At 37.4% G+C, this 15,311-nt stretch overlaps 1 protein-coding gene across 8 annotated transcripts in view; it reads left to right on the top strand.

Annotated features, from left to right (window-relative positions):
• LOC105061253 (squalene monooxygenase SE1) overlaps window positions 1–13,550 on the top strand; it is a 14,562-nt gene extending 1,012 nt beyond the window's left edge. The window contains exons 2-11 of one of the 8 annotated variants that reach the window (XR_012138497.1): window positions 5,593–5,704; window positions 5,911–6,085; window positions 10,153–10,321; window positions 10,572–10,790; window positions 10,955–11,230; window positions 11,545–11,823; window positions 12,215–12,343; window positions 12,640–12,695; window positions 12,812–12,869; window positions 13,155–13,549. Coding sequence is in view for 1 of the 8 variants with exons in the window: in XM_073251565.1 (XP_073107666.1) it covers window positions 5,593–5,704; window positions 5,911–6,085; window positions 10,153–10,321; window positions 10,572–10,790; window positions 10,955–11,230; window positions 11,545–11,823; window positions 12,215–12,319 (1,335 nt within the window). In the remaining 7 variants the exon portion in view is untranslated. Of the gene's footprint in view, window positions 1–5,592; window positions 5,705–5,910; window positions 6,086–10,152; window positions 10,322–10,571; window positions 10,791–10,954; window positions 11,231–11,544; window positions 11,824–12,214; window positions 13,043–13,104 lie in introns of those variants that run through there. The other 7 variants (XR_012138493.1, XR_012138494.1, XR_012138498.1 and 4 more) reach the window with 7 other exon arrangements.
• The last annotated feature ends 1,761 nt before the right edge of the window (window positions 13,551–15,311 follow it).

The raw sequence follows: 15,311 nt of genomic DNA, 5'->3' as shown, positions 1-15,311 counted from the left end.
GTAGTTAAAATTAGACTACTGATAAGACTAAACGCCCTGAACAATCCTGAAATGCATATAGTAAACTAAAAGCTAATTTTAATTATGAGGATCCCTGCTTTTGCATCGATAGTTGAATCAAATGCTCCCTTAAGGTTGACCCAGGGTTTTGTAATATAAGGGTTGATTTCAGATATTAAAACCCAGTAATATATATAACTAAGCACCCTGCGATTGTTTTGGGTTCCATGGAGAGCTGATGAACATCAACTTGGCAATTGGATCTATGATAAGTTTCAGGTCTGATTTACTGCTCATAATTTGTCTCCATCATGGATCTGAATAAGCATTAGAAAGTTTTCATGTATTGACTCACATAATAGTTTATACAAATAACAAAACTACTTTGTCAAATGCGATCACAATCAACTTCTTTCTGTCACATCCGTTGCATTTGCCAGATCTAGTCTATGTAACGCTTGCACTGCTGATTTGTGAAAGGGGCTCCCTTGCCTCAGAAGTCACCACCAAATATTTGATATGGTATGGTTGATATCTTTTTTTCCCATCACCTATGAAGATATATATCTCAGGTAGTTTTGGCAGTACTTTAGTAGGATGACAGGTTTCGTGAATGCATGTATATTTAATACAGCAGATCTGTCATCATGGGGACAAGCTGGCCAAGTCCCTCAAAAAGGAGCTGTGTTATCTGTTGCCAGAACTTTGGATGAAAGACTTAAGATGTTTCTTGTACAACAGGTGGTCCAGCGGCATCTTGCTTAAATCCTGGTCCAGAAACAGAGCGATCATCTCGTTCATTATGTAAATCTTTTTAATATAACCTACTTGGTCCCCATAATTTATTATTATGGTTAGTTGTTATTAGCTGCTTCCCTCGCTATCTGGGAGAAATTAAACATCTATGCATGGACAATCATGTGGAGTTAAAGTATCCCTTTCAAAATGCTAAATTTGTCACATCCTTTCATTTGCCATAGTGGGAGCTTGGGAGACCACATTTTCTAGCGTAAATGTGATGTTTCCTTAGAAAAGTAGGGGGGACGCTCATGCTTAGTGGAGAAAGGCAGAAAGATTCACAGTTCAGTTGCTCAAAAAGGCTGAATCTATATTATTTTGGAAATAAAAGTCACATGATGAAGGGGGCTTGCCCCAATGGACATACCCCTCTTTGTAGCAACCAGAGATTCTGAGTACATATCTTGGGTGGTGCATTCACAAGTATAGGGACCTGGATAATTACAGTGTAGGTGAGTCTCTCTCTCTCTTCTGAAAAAGGAAAATGAAAAATCTGTAGATGATCTTTCTCCATTTTTTTTGACTTGTTTCCTCTCTTTGCTCGTTAATTATTGAAAAAAGGTTTGGATGTGTGTAGCACTAATTAGAGATAATGCATAAGAGGAGTGGACATAAAAGGCACTGTAGGATGTAGGGAGGAGGATGAGGAGAGGGTTCACACATGCATACGAGTAATGAGAAAGGCTCACAAGAAAATGAGAATTCTGAAAGATATATAAAATTTCTAGTTGATGCAGATATATCTTGTTAACAACGAGAATTGTCATGTAACAACTCAAGAGTGAGCCTTATCCATCAATCTATTGATGGTTATTTGGAATTTTCCTTGCCAATGGTTCTTATACTAGGCCTCTAAGTCCTGCAAAATGTGAAAGGGTGTGCGGCTTATCATATGAGGGCTGTTATATACCTGCACAAGTGGATCATATTTGATTTCATCTTAAACAAGTTGGGGTTCTTCTATTGCATGCTCTAGGTTTTAATGTGGTCCACTGGTGGACATTATGTTAGGGTTGATTTAGCAATTTTCTCAAATGAAGCTCTCATGTTATATGTGGATATCAACAAACTAGCACTTGGGTTCTGGAGTTTAGTACTAAGGAAAAGAAAGGTTTTATCTCTTTTGTCCAAAAAATTTTTAGTCCTATAATGAGTTGTTTTTATGCAGAAATCAGTAGCAAAAGACCTGATTATGGTCCAATCACATAGGTGACATCAAAAGATAGTAAAAATTTGTAATGAATAAATTTTGCACACCAAACTAATCAAAAAGAAAAACCATGGTGTAATTTAGCAAATAATAATGCAATTTATTAGTAAATAGAAGAAAATAAGAGGGAGAATAGGATAAAGGAAGAAGATTAAGAACAAGATAGGAGGGAAGGCACTACTTGCTCAAGGAAGAAGAGAAACTCCTTTTTCCCCTTTCTGATCGTCAAATTGAGAAACTGAGTATGCATGGCATGAAAGGTTTCTCAGATAAAAACATGAAGCGAGAAAAAAGATTCGCAAGGACTAGAATACCCTGCCTTTGTAACTAGCCTACTTAGGAATGAGAGAGGAAGTGAGGCTACAAAAATCCAAAGAGGGAGTGGATGGATACTTGCGCTCCTATCTTTCATCCCTTTTGTCTTTCTCTAGCGGCTGGCTCTCTAGTAAGGATCCACTAAACAAATCATGTTAAGGTGATGCTTTGACTTGAATTTTGCTAATTCTACCTTTAACGGCCATGAAAATAGATTCCTTGCTAACTAAAATTAAGATAAAACAATGACTAAAGGTTCAATTTCTGCAAATAAAGGCTTGCACTTCCAAATCTAATGGCCAGAGCTCCTAAATTTGATGCTTGATTTTTAAGATGGTTAGATCACCTCCTTTTGATGTGACCTGTGCTATGGTTTGTGGACAAATGAAAAGGTCATATCTCTAAAATTCAAGAGCCTATGATGTAAGTTCACGATAGCCATCTATGAATAATCTCTATCTTCTAGTATGGATAATCTTATAATTCTTTTCAGATTATGTTCTTGAAAAGCACCAAAAAAGGGGACTATATTTTTCAATTCTTATTAATAAAAAAGTGCTTAGCATAAGATTTGATCCAAGGACGCCAAACTAGTATCGTGAACCATATCGGTTAGCTATACGGTACGGTATGGTATAAGTCTGTACAGTACCATGCCGGAACATACTAAAATAGGGAGGGAGAGAGAGAGAGAGAGAGGAGAGGGAGGGAGAGAGAGGGGGAGGAGAGGGAGAGGGGGAAGAGGAAGAAGGAAAGGGAGTGGGAGAGAGAGGAAAGGTGGAGGTGGAGCCACCACTGCATTGTCGAGCCAAAGGGGGTTGGTGGGAGAGAGGGAGTGAGAGAGACAAGAAGAGGAACAGAGGGAGTGAGAGAGAAGCCGGCGAGGTTCGGCGACCACCTGACCCTCACAGGTGAAGAGAGCAGTGGGTTTCAACAGTCTCGATGATGGTAGAGAGAGATGAGGGCTAGAGAGGGGGCATGGGAGGGAAGCCTTATTGTGAGACTTGCAAGTGGAGAGAGCGAGTGAGAGAGCAGAGACGCTAGAGAGAGCGATAGAGAGAGAGTAGATATGCTAGATAGAGTGAGTGAGAGATGGATTGATCGAATGCTCATGAGTGGCTTTTATAGTTGAACCAACTTGCATGGCCAATCCATCCTACATTGGCGTCGGTTTGGTTTGGTACAAGCCGAACCGCCCAGTTCAGGTTAGTTCGTTAAACCATGATTTGATCCCAATGGCTGCATTATCTAATGGGTTATAGCTGTTTGTTAAACACTCATTCCTATAAAATTAGTCAAGAGCATTGCAGGATGAAGCAATTCCCCTAGTTTTAAAAAGTCTAATAGCAAATATATCCTAGTCTTAGACATTTTATAAGGTTGTTGGGATCATAATTATTGACCAGGTAATTACTGCACATAAATTGATGAATACTCAATAGTGTTGCATGTGATATAATCACAACCATCCATCCAATGTGCAGTGCTTAAACCAAGCATTTCCATCAGGCATAACATATAATTTCCACGAAAAGATGACAACAAAATCTAACTAAGACCTTCCATTAGTTGCTGTGATCACAATCATCCATCAAATTCTTTTCCACCTGAAGTTATGTGACAGCCACCATCATTCATCTAAAACCATAAGTCTAAGGTTTGTCCAAAAGTCCAAAATGGAGTAATTCTGGTTTTGGCTTTGAACCAATGCAGATATTTCAGCGAAAACTAACTTATACGGCCGTTTTCATTGCATAGATGGAAATATGCCCTTTTTTTAATATTTCATTCGAGTTTTCAGAAATATCTCAAGAACAAACATGGATTGCAAGTTTTTGTAAGAGTTTTAATTATCATGATGTTGATTTCTAGTGTAATTAGAGGAACTATTTTTCTGCCTGTAATTTGGCTGTTCTTTTTGTTAAGTCTCATGTTTGTGTAGGTTGCTATGTGTTAGATGCTCAAATAATAAAATGATATATCATGCACTTTAAAAATGATGCACATACGAATTTTTTTAAATCTTACACATTATTCAGTTCTAGTTGTTTTAGCATGGAACTATCAGTACAAAATTAATTCAAGAAGCTCCCCAAATGATATGCATACATTACAAAGCTTTGGTTCTCGATTTTCCTTTTTCACTTTCTAGATTTTTGGATTTGTGTTTATTTTTCTTACAGCCACAGAAATCACAAAACCACCAAAACCAAAATTTATGTGGCTTGATGAAATTGAAACTTTGTAGAGTTTCCAAATCTTACTAAAACTCATTCACAAATCATTCATGTGCATCGCAAGTGCCAAATGCTGGTACCTGGATATTTGCCAAGGTAAGGAGATTTTGGTTAGAATCTATTTTGTTGCTTGTAAGAAGAGAGGGAACAATATTGGCCAAGATTGATCGAATTGATACCGTGACCTATGTTAGTTGGCTATGGTCCATATTGTGCCTTGTTGGAGTATTCTGAAACAAGGAGAGAGGGGAGGGAGAGGGAGAAGGAAAGGGATGGAGAGAGAGGGGGAGGGGGAGAGAGAGAGAGAGAAAGAACCCTAACCCTAGGGGGTCACAGAAAAGAAGAACAGGAGAAAGAGGGACGGGGAGAGGTGGGAGAGGGAGAGAGAGATCGAGAGTCATAACTAAGAATCTCCACCGGAAAAGCACAGATTGCAGCTGGAAATAAAGGAGATGGAGGAGGAGGCCAGTCTGGGTGCAGCAGATGGAATGAAGAAGGGGAGTTTCAATCAGGGGTGGGAGATTTTAAGTGCCGAACTGTCCGGACTTCTTGAACTGTCCAATTCAGGATGGTTTGGCTAACCTTTATTGGCAATACTTCCTTGATCTTAAAGGAGGAAAGTAGAAAGCAAGGAGATATATGAGGAATTCACTTTAGCATAAATGTGGGGCAGTGGGGCCTATCTTTCATATGAACTAACTGCATATTCCCATGCTACAATAAACCTTGCTTTAGTAAAAGATTGCGTAGCTTTTCAATTGCATGGCACAATTTGCTAACCTTTTCCATTTGTTCTATTTTTAGCGCATTCGTTGCATGCGACACATGTTTTTTATATATTTAATTCTGTTCTAGAAAATTATATCATACTTATTTTGTTACTTTGTTACTAATAATCATGTGTAGAATCACAGGATGTTCCATAAGCTCATTTTACTTGTCAATTTATAATAAATTAGATGGTTTGAACTCTAGGAACTGGTTGGTCAACAAGTTGATGAATTTCATATTCTTTTTTTTTATTGATTGTAGGATGGCCGCCAAGTACATGTAATTGAGAGGGATTTGACAGAGCCTGACCGCATTATTGGGGAACTTTTGCAACCTGGGGGTTACCTCAAATTGATTGAGTTAGGCTTGGAGGGTAAAAATGGGAATATATGATTCATTCTCTTAGATGTTTGAATGAATGAAAAATCATCATCATTGCTTTCAACATCACAGATGTGCACCCTTTTTGACAAAATTATTTGTTTAGTGGTGCACTGCATGCTAGCAGAGTTTTCTTGGTTCATGCACTCTGTACAGTCAAGTGTCTGTGTTATATTAAAATTAACCTTTTCTCTGCAGACTGCATGGAAGAAATTGATGCTCAGCGGGTCTTTGGATATGCTCTTTTTAAAGATGGAAAAAATACCAGACTGTCATATCCCCTGGAAAAATATCATTCAGATGTGTCAGGGAGGAGCTTTCACAATGGACGGTTTATACAAAGGATGCGAGAGAAAGCTGCATCTTTGCCTAAGTAAATGAATTCTCTACATTTGTTCTGTATCTTTTCAGTTTTTAAGTTATCACACAAGAATGATTAAGGTTCTTTCACATTGCTTTGTTATATAGGCCAGTGTGTTAGAAAACTTCCAGCTTTAATTCATTTACAATGCTCAAACTAACAAAGAGATAATATATTGGGTCTTTTTCATTAAATGCCGAACATTCTGTCTTAATTTACTTTCACCTTAAATGGTATATGCTTCAACTTGTCCTAGTTCACAACTTGTCCTATATTCTACTCAGAAAATATTGTTATTTCTGTATGGACATTTCTTCTTGGAGAAATTATGCTTTTATTTACATCTTAGGTTTCTTTTACTCTGTGAATTAGAATACATGATGGGTTTAAGGAATAGGTTCCTTTCACACAATCATAACAATATTTTCTGGGATCTTTGTGAATGACATGTGTGAGTCTAATATCCCGCATGAGAACTTGCGGGAGAGCATGAAATAGAAAAAAACCAAACTGATGGGTAATGAAAGCAATTGACATGCGCTTACTACGTCCCGTATGTAGTGAAGCATCAGAATTGGATGCAAGGATCATGTGATATCAACGGGCTTAATTTCTTAAAGTGCCTCTGGAGTTTTCATCATGTACAAAATAGCTTCTCTCTCTCTCTCTCTCTCTCTCTCTCTCTCTCTCTCTCGATGTATGTAGATAACTATCAGAATTTGATGCAAGGATCCTGTGATATTATGGGGCTTAATTTCTAAAGGTGCCTCTGGAGTTTTCATTATATACAAAATAGCCTCTCTCTCTCTCTCTCACATACAAACACACACACACATGAGCACGCATGCGTGCACAAGAGAGAGAGACAACGATGATGAGTGTTCCAAGAATGTGCATTAGGAAGTTAGGATGTTTCTGTTGATTATACACTTCTATCAGGAAGCCCAATGTCCATCAATAACATCTTTACATTTTCATGTTCTGTTCATGTGATAGCGATGTTGATTTGGATACCTTATTCTCAAGGCTTTTTTCTGGTTTACTTTGCAAACTGGTTCTAAGTAGATGATGGCCCTCTTTCCATCTTTCTCTACATGACATTAGATACTGTTGGTTTGGCAGGCGAGATGGTAGTGAGTGTTAAATTAAGATGAGTATGAAACTAACTAGTTATGCACAAGTTTTATATAATAAAGAATTAATGCAGATATAATTTCATTTTAACTGCTGCGAGATATCCAAAGTGATAGTTATCAAAGTCTTGATGAACATTAAGGTATATTAATAACTTATAGTCTGTAGTTCTTGTAGAATAGTTGGCTATTGAATCCTTGCTTGCTTACACATGCTCCAATGGGCATATAAAACTTAATGTAATAATGAACTGGTGAAGATATGAGTAATGTTTGAGTTTTATACTTTTATTTTCCAAACTTTTTATTTCAAAAATAGTTTCTTTAGTCTTTTAAAAACTAATTTTAAGCAGAAGCAAAGCTTAAGACCAGTGGTTAAGTGCCTTTCTATTGTAGAGCTTGTGGGTTCAAAATCTAGTCCTTAGCCTAATTTCTTATGTTTTCCAAATAAAGCTACACTATGAAGCCTGGCTCAAATGATTCTTTGCTTGTGTCAGTGTCAGGTCTGGACCTGATCTGAAGGTAGATTTTAAAAAAGTTCCTATGTCAGCCAAAAAAAAAAAAAAACAAAACAAAAGAAAACAATCTTCCTATGCTTCATCACACTCATCTAGTTAGCCAAACTCAACCCATCTGACCATCGATCTTATCCTATGCAGTGGAAAGAGGAATGCTGCAACTGGCATGTGATATCACATCTTAGCATGTTGAAACTCTCTCCCTTCCCTCTTTATATGAGAGAGAGAGAGAGAGAGAGAGAGAGTTGTTCCTGATCAGCGATCTTTAGAAATTACTTGCTTAATTTGATCATATGTATTAGGGACTGATTGTATGTTTCTTGGTTGGACTAGTCCATTACATTCAAATAAGTTTATGAGGTCCTTGATCAAATTTGGTTCAGTTGGATCAAATATCAATAAAAAAATCTCGGATCTAATTAAGCCCAGAGGACAAACGATGAGATGGCAGATCTTAAAGCTGACATGATTTGACAAATGTGGTGAAAGATGATATTCTTATTTGGTTGGTGGTCCCAACAATTCTAGAATTTGCTTAGGAGAGGAACCTATGGCTTCCTAATTTAGACTTATGCTTGTAAGGCTCATATGCGAAGTTTGTTGAACCGGTACTGAAAGGTGTACTGGCTAGCGACCGGTTTGGCATGGTATGGATCCATACTGCACCATTCCAGGGTTCACCGATATAAGGCAAACTGAAGAGGTAGGGGATGAGTGAGAAAAGGAGAGAGAAAGAGGGAGGGCTGCCTCAGCAAACCCTAACCCTAAGCTAAGAGCATGCATGAGAGAGAGAGAGAGAGAGAGCCATCTTGCCAAACCCTAACCCTAGGCTGAGCATGCGAGAGAGGGAGAGACCTACTATTGGTGGGTTAGGGGGGGGGTGTTGCTTATGAGCGGGGGAGTGCTGGGCAGGGAGTGCTTATGAGCGGGGGCCGCTCTCTTGCACTCCCTCGATTTTTCCGAGCTGGAAGGGGCTGCTCTCCCATGCTCTCTCCATTTTTCTAAGTGGGGATTGGATAGCTGTAACAGGGCCATCTCGAATTTGTAGCCGGAACCATGCTGGTTTCTAGTCCTTTGGTTGGCCAACAATTTGTACTTGTCCGATAATTAAACCTGTTAGACCCGGGTGTCCATCATGAGGAATGTTGGATTACTGGAGTCTATCTTCTAACCACTATATTTGTCATGCCTTGACATTGTAATTCGATTTAGTTTGTTTGACCTTTTGATTTATAAGTTTTTTTTAAGAAAATTGTTTCTCAAAAAAATGCAAAAACTCCATACATACTGCAGGTTGTATGGAAGGCTTATGAAGATTTCTTGACATAGTATTTGCTAGTAATCAAATATTTTGCACACTGATGCTATTTATTGGAGCTTGGGAAATAATCCTGTTTCACTAGCTTTTGTGCATGGTTACCATGCATGCCAAGCCACCTCCAGCCAACAGTTTTCAACGATTGTTAATTAAATCCTCAAGATGAAGTTATGTGTTTCTAGACATGTTTATTAATATCTAACTTTTTTTTCATGTGTCAAGGTGAAAGCAATTAAATAACCCAGAGTGTTGCCCAAGAGCCAACAAAAGTTGCATATGTGGATTAGATTAGAAGCGAAATTGAGTTGGAATCATATGATAGAGGATTTTATGGTGGCTAAGGGCTGATTAATCTAAGCAAAACATAAATCCAATTGTTGCATGTATGATGCATGTAATTCTTATATTCCGGATCTGTAAAATAAACATGAAATAGGAATGTTTTCGGCAAACTTTTTGTAAGATGGATCAAGTGAAAATTTTCACTTCTAGAGTATCATGTGATCATTGCATGCTAGTGAAATTTAAGAATTTAGAGTAGCATTAAAGAAACCCTTTGTACAAAGAAAATGGTAGAGAGACCCCTTAATTCCCATTGCAAGGTTGGTCCAATATGCCTAATAGTGAAATCAGACAGTTCCTTAGTATTTATTTTGGAATCGGATAAGGTTTTGATATTCACGTGAAACAATACAAGGTTATAGAACTATTGAGGTGTGTTAGTGGAACCATATGTTCTATGAACTTGATGGATCTGCTGACTTCTTGTAGAAGTGCTACATGACCTTGCAGGTGCAAGGATAATATCTAGATCTCAGGAGACTTTAGAGGGTGATTTATTATGCGAGGGAGGAAAAAAGGAAATCTGGAAATTGCATTTCTTAGCTTCTTTCATTCAAACCGGGAAAAAGATGTTTGGGGGGGCGGCACATGGATGAAAAAACTATAGACTCTAGTTCTCCAGCTCTCTGTGTTATAGATTGTTTCTGATCCTTTGCTTCTTTACAACCATCTACCTAAACATTTCTGGCAGTTATTCTCTGGTTATCTTTTTTATTTTATCTATTTCTATTTGCAACTTTAAAGTAATATAATATTCCCATTCTTCAGTGTTAAATTGGAGCAGGGAACTGTAACAGCCTTGCTTGAAGAAAATGGTACTGTCAAGGGTGTATCATACAAGAATAAAGCTGGTGAAGAACTAAAAGCTTATGCACCGCTTACAATTGTTTGTGATGGATGCTTTTCAAATTTGCGTCGCACTCTTTGCTCTCCCAATGTAAGGCCTATGCATTACAGCTTATTTGTCAACTGTACCACTCCCAAATTTATGGATTTTCTTTTTATTTTTTGCTTTTTTTGTTTATGGTACATAGTAAACCATCATGTATGCACTTATTCATGTTGATGTCAAATGCTTCTGAATCATCAGATGTTGCTTGGTGTATGGTTCTAGCCTTCTAGGTGTTAGCGGATGACTTATTCATTTGCACTGCGGTTTTATATAGTAAATGACAATTTTCATTCAGGTTGATATCCCCTCTTGTTTTGTTGGACTGATCCTGGAGAACTGTCAACTACCATATCCAGACCATGGACATGTTATATTGGCAGATCTTTCACCTATTTTGTTCTATCCTATCAGTAGTACCGAGGTTCGGTGTTTGGTCGATGTGCCAGGGAAAAAGATGCCTTCTGTAGCTGATGGGGAAATGGCAAATTATCTGAAGACTGTAGTGGCACCTCAGGTATGTTGATTTAGATGTACATGGCGAACTGATACTTACATATTTTAAGGCGTCAGTGGTTTCTATCACCAAAAGCCACATTTCCATAGTGCTACTTTATTAAGCAATGCCATATTCATGGCTGATGGGATCTAATAATGGAATACACTAAATTGATATTTCAGATTCCAAGCAAGCTGCATGATGCCTTTGTATCAGCTGTTGATCAAGGAAGCATCCGAACCATGCCAAATAAGAGCATGCCTGCTTCTCCTTTTCCGACACCTGGAGCTCTTTTATTGGGAGATGCATTCAATATGCGGCATCCTCTAACCGGTGGGGGAATGACTGTGGCATTGTCTGATATTGTTGTACTACGCAATCTTCTGAGACCTTTGCATGATCTGCGGGATGCATCTTCTCTGTGCAAGTACTTAGAATCCTTCTACACTTTACGTAAGGTTAGCCATATTATGCATGTCCCAAACTTGGTTTTCTTGGGATGTATTGAAAATTCTGTCATAAATAACTGGGATCCGTTCTGTCTTGTTCATAGTTCTATTAGCCATCATCCTAACTACTTGATTTCAGCACAGAATCACCTTCTACCATCAGTTCCTATTGAAGCTTGTTTCTTTACCACCAGGCCATCCTAATGTCAACTATGATCATCCTACCTGTACTTGGACTGCTAATGGCATTTTATTATCGACTGCCAAATTTCTGTTGTTAATCGACTTAAAGTTTGATTTTTTATTTTCTTGATGTTTCACAGCCTGTTGCTTCTACAATAAACACTTTGGCAGGTGCCTTGTATAAGGTCTTCAGTGCTTCACCTGATCAAGCAAGGAATGAGATGCGCCAAGCCTGTTTTGACTATCTTAGTCTTGGTGGTGTGTTTTCAAGTGGGCCTATTGCTTTGCTTTCTGGCCTCAACCCTTGCCCATTAAGCTTGGTTGCACACTTTTTTGCTGTTGCCATATATGGTGTTGGCCGTCTTTTATTGCCATTTCCTTCACCTAGGCGATTGTGGATTGGAGCTAGATTGATTTTGGTAAGTAACAACACCAAGCTAACTTCATGCAGATCCCATTCTTATGAATCACTTTTTTATTATTTCTGTGTTATAAAGAATAAAATTTTCTCCTTGAATATTTTTATTTAGCAATCTTGATTTTTGAATTTCAACCGGAAAAATTTTGATAGGTTTGAATGCAGAACTTTTGATCGGAAGTTGTCCCTTAGTATGTCTTTTCCATGTTAACAGCATTAACATATTCATCAATGCTTTTGATTTGCTGCTGTTAGAGTCAGTATCTGAGAGTTTACTGCACAAAGTTGTCAGAAGTGTCGCTGCTAGTTAATGCAGATTATGGATTTCAATATTGTAAAGAGTCTTAGCGCATGGAGCATTAGATTATTTAATGCAATTGATTCTTTGGCAGGGTGCATCTGCTATCATATTCCCCATTATAAGAGCAGAAGGGTTTCGACAAATGTTCTTTCCTGCTACTGTTCCTGCATATTACAGAGCTCCTCCTCCTCACTAAAATGCCAACAAGTACCTGTACTAGGTGGGAATCATTTTATTTCCTATGAAGGGCATCTCTCTCTTTTTACTCTGATATTGCTTAGGATTGGTACCATATGCATGCTTCTTGTTGGCCGTTTGCTGCAAGTTGTTACATGACATGATCCGGATTAAACAAAGAGAAGGGTGGCACTGGGCAAGAAAATGAGATGCTTTTGAGCAGTAATCTAAGATGTCACTGTTGTACCATGCTTACCATGACAATCATCGAAATTTCTCTGGATTCAACGTTTTTATGAGGATCTAATTTTTCAGTTTGTTTTCTTGTATATTCTTCAGGTGAAGGTGGATGAGTTCTGGATGGAGTGACGGTAGAGCAAACAGCTTTGTCCAAGGTGGTTTCTGCTATGATATTATTTTCCTATGTTAACTAATAACATCCTACAAAGATGGTTTCTGCTGGTAATATGGGATGCTGCCACCTGAATATGTTGAAATACAAATCGTGTAGGGATGTGGATAATAACCGAAGAATCTCAACTTGCAAAAACTCTGAGGAGCTTAGATAGGTGAAAAACTTTTATTAACTTTTCAGATTCATTTTAATGTAATATAAAATCATAATATTTGTGAGTAGACATGTTTTTAAAGTTAGAAAATATGATATATGATATGAGATATTTGTATCAAAAAATATGAGAAACTCTGCAATAAAATCTCACAAGGATTTACAATCATAAAATTGAAATATCTTATTTGAAATAATTTCTTTAAAATTCATGTTTTCTTTCGGCATTCTTTCAGGTTTGGTTTTCATTTTTACTAATCTGAGCGTCCCGCCAAAATTGATTAAGGTACCATGGGCGTGTATGCTGAAGATTTGAGGAGGCTCCAAAAAGAAAAAGGTACTTTAAATTGGGCCCAGCTTGCAAGGAACAAAGGGGAGATTTGAATAATATTGATGAAGGTTACGAGGAAGGATGTGAAGAAACTCGGAGTTGCATCAGAAATGATCCTAGATAGGAGTAGTTGACGAATGAGGATCTATAAAGCCAATCAGTAATAATTAAGAAAAGTCTGGATGATAATGATTATAAATGAATGAGGATTTAGAAGGCCAACTCTGAAAAGTTTGGATAATACTTGATGGTAAAGGAGATGATATTGTTGCCTATTTGCTTTTACTCTTTTTCCACGAAAATATAAGAAAAGTTACAATGTTCTAGCCACACTCCATGCACATCCTAATTCCCGTATCTCTATGCCTCAGGTGTGAGAAAAAACTGTGAACAATTTTAACTACGAGACCTAGTAGGATTTGCTAAACCATGCAGTTTGCTGGAAGAACTCAAATGAGTAAAATAAAGGGATTTTGTGTAACATAAATCCTTGTCATTCTTGTGTTTTTAACAACACATTTGTCAGTGCCATCCAGATTTGCAAGAGTGCTCGTTAGTGTTTGAGTTATAGTTTTTTGAAATAGGCTTGAGATTCATGCTAAAAAAAAATGATCTTCTATGAATAAAAAAAATAGACAAAAATTTTAATTTCTACGTACCTGCAAGAATCGATCAAAAACACTTGCCAAGATATCATCTAAATGTTAATGAATAAACAAGGAAATGGTGAAAGAATTCGGTAACATCTGTGCACTTTAAAAACAAACAGACCAATATTCTAGAAAATTTGAAGATGCTGTTTTGAATTGTATGATAATTAAAAAAAAAAAAACCTATAACAAAATCCAATTTAAAAAATTGAGACTCCTATTTCCTGTGAAATCTGAAACAAAGAATCTAACAGAAACATCATGTAGAAAACTACACAGAGAGAGAATAAATAACCAAATTCTCGTGACCACCACGAAATATGATAGAAAGATGCAATCATGGACAAAAACTAGTCCCCAAATTTAAAAAAAAAAAAAAAAAAAAAAAAACAAGGAAATTAAACGAGAAAGATATCCAACAAAAGATTGAAATCAATCTGTATAGATTTCATCCAAGAAATCAAAAGGACACCAACTTCAACCAAAATTGGTAAAAAGCTTCTGGATTTTCAGGGTGGTTTTCCTCTCTTTACATTAAAAAAAAAAAAGAGAGAGAGAGAGAAAAAAAAAAAAGAAAAAGAAGAAGGAGAAGAAGAAGAAGAAGAAGAAGAAGAAAGAAAAGCTTCTGGATTTTTCGGAAAAAGCAGTTAGAATACCACAAAATAACCAATCTGGTAATACTAATCGTTTCAAAATGGCCGAAGGCGACCCGTGATCTTCCCATCTCGCCATGGGTCATGGTCTTTCGCTGTTCCGATCCGCGGGGGATATCACCCGAGCTCGAATTGGAACTCGGTCGCACTGAGAGAATCCGACCCACAAGTTTTTTAATTATTCTAAAATTATAAAATAATACCAATGTTCTGGCATGTGCTGTGCGCGTGAAAGGGATGTTATATGGGAACTGTGATCCCCCATATATTGCCTTCTCCTTTTAGAACTAGTTTAGTCTTCATTTGATCCTCCCTCTAAGCTAAAATGATGCTGCCATAGCCATTCATAAGTAACAAATCTATCAACAAAGCTACAACTAATTCTGCTTTTACCAGTGGCTGAGGGAGAGAAAGCAAAATGTATGCAACATTTAATAATCTGAATTCATTTATTGAATAAAATCATATTCTTCTATACTTTCTTATATATATACATTGTTAGTCTATCTTCTTGCATCATATTTGAAAAGATAGCTGAGTCCGACCTTGTGCCCAGTTTGTGACATAGAAGACGAGTCTACGGAGTATGCAGTCCTACGATGCTCTAGGGTAAGGATCATTTGAAGACAGATAGGCAGCTATCCACGGAAGATGAGCACTAAGCCATAGTTAGTATCCTTCCTTGACTTCATCTGTCAAAGTGTGACTGACAAGATGTCTATGGTTAGTGGACGGATGGTTTATATTGCTTATCAGATTTGACTATTTAGAAACAACCTCGTTTTTGACGATGAGGTCATTCTTGCTCG

The sequence above is a fragment of the Elaeis guineensis genome, chromosome 2 (assembly GCF_000442705.2).
Source record: "Elaeis guineensis isolate ETL-2024a chromosome 2, EG11, whole genome shotgun sequence".
NCBI classification, from domain to species: Eukaryota; Viridiplantae; Streptophyta; class Magnoliopsida; order Arecales; family Arecaceae; genus Elaeis; species Elaeis guineensis.
This window is presented reverse-complemented; position numbering and strand designations above follow the sequence as displayed.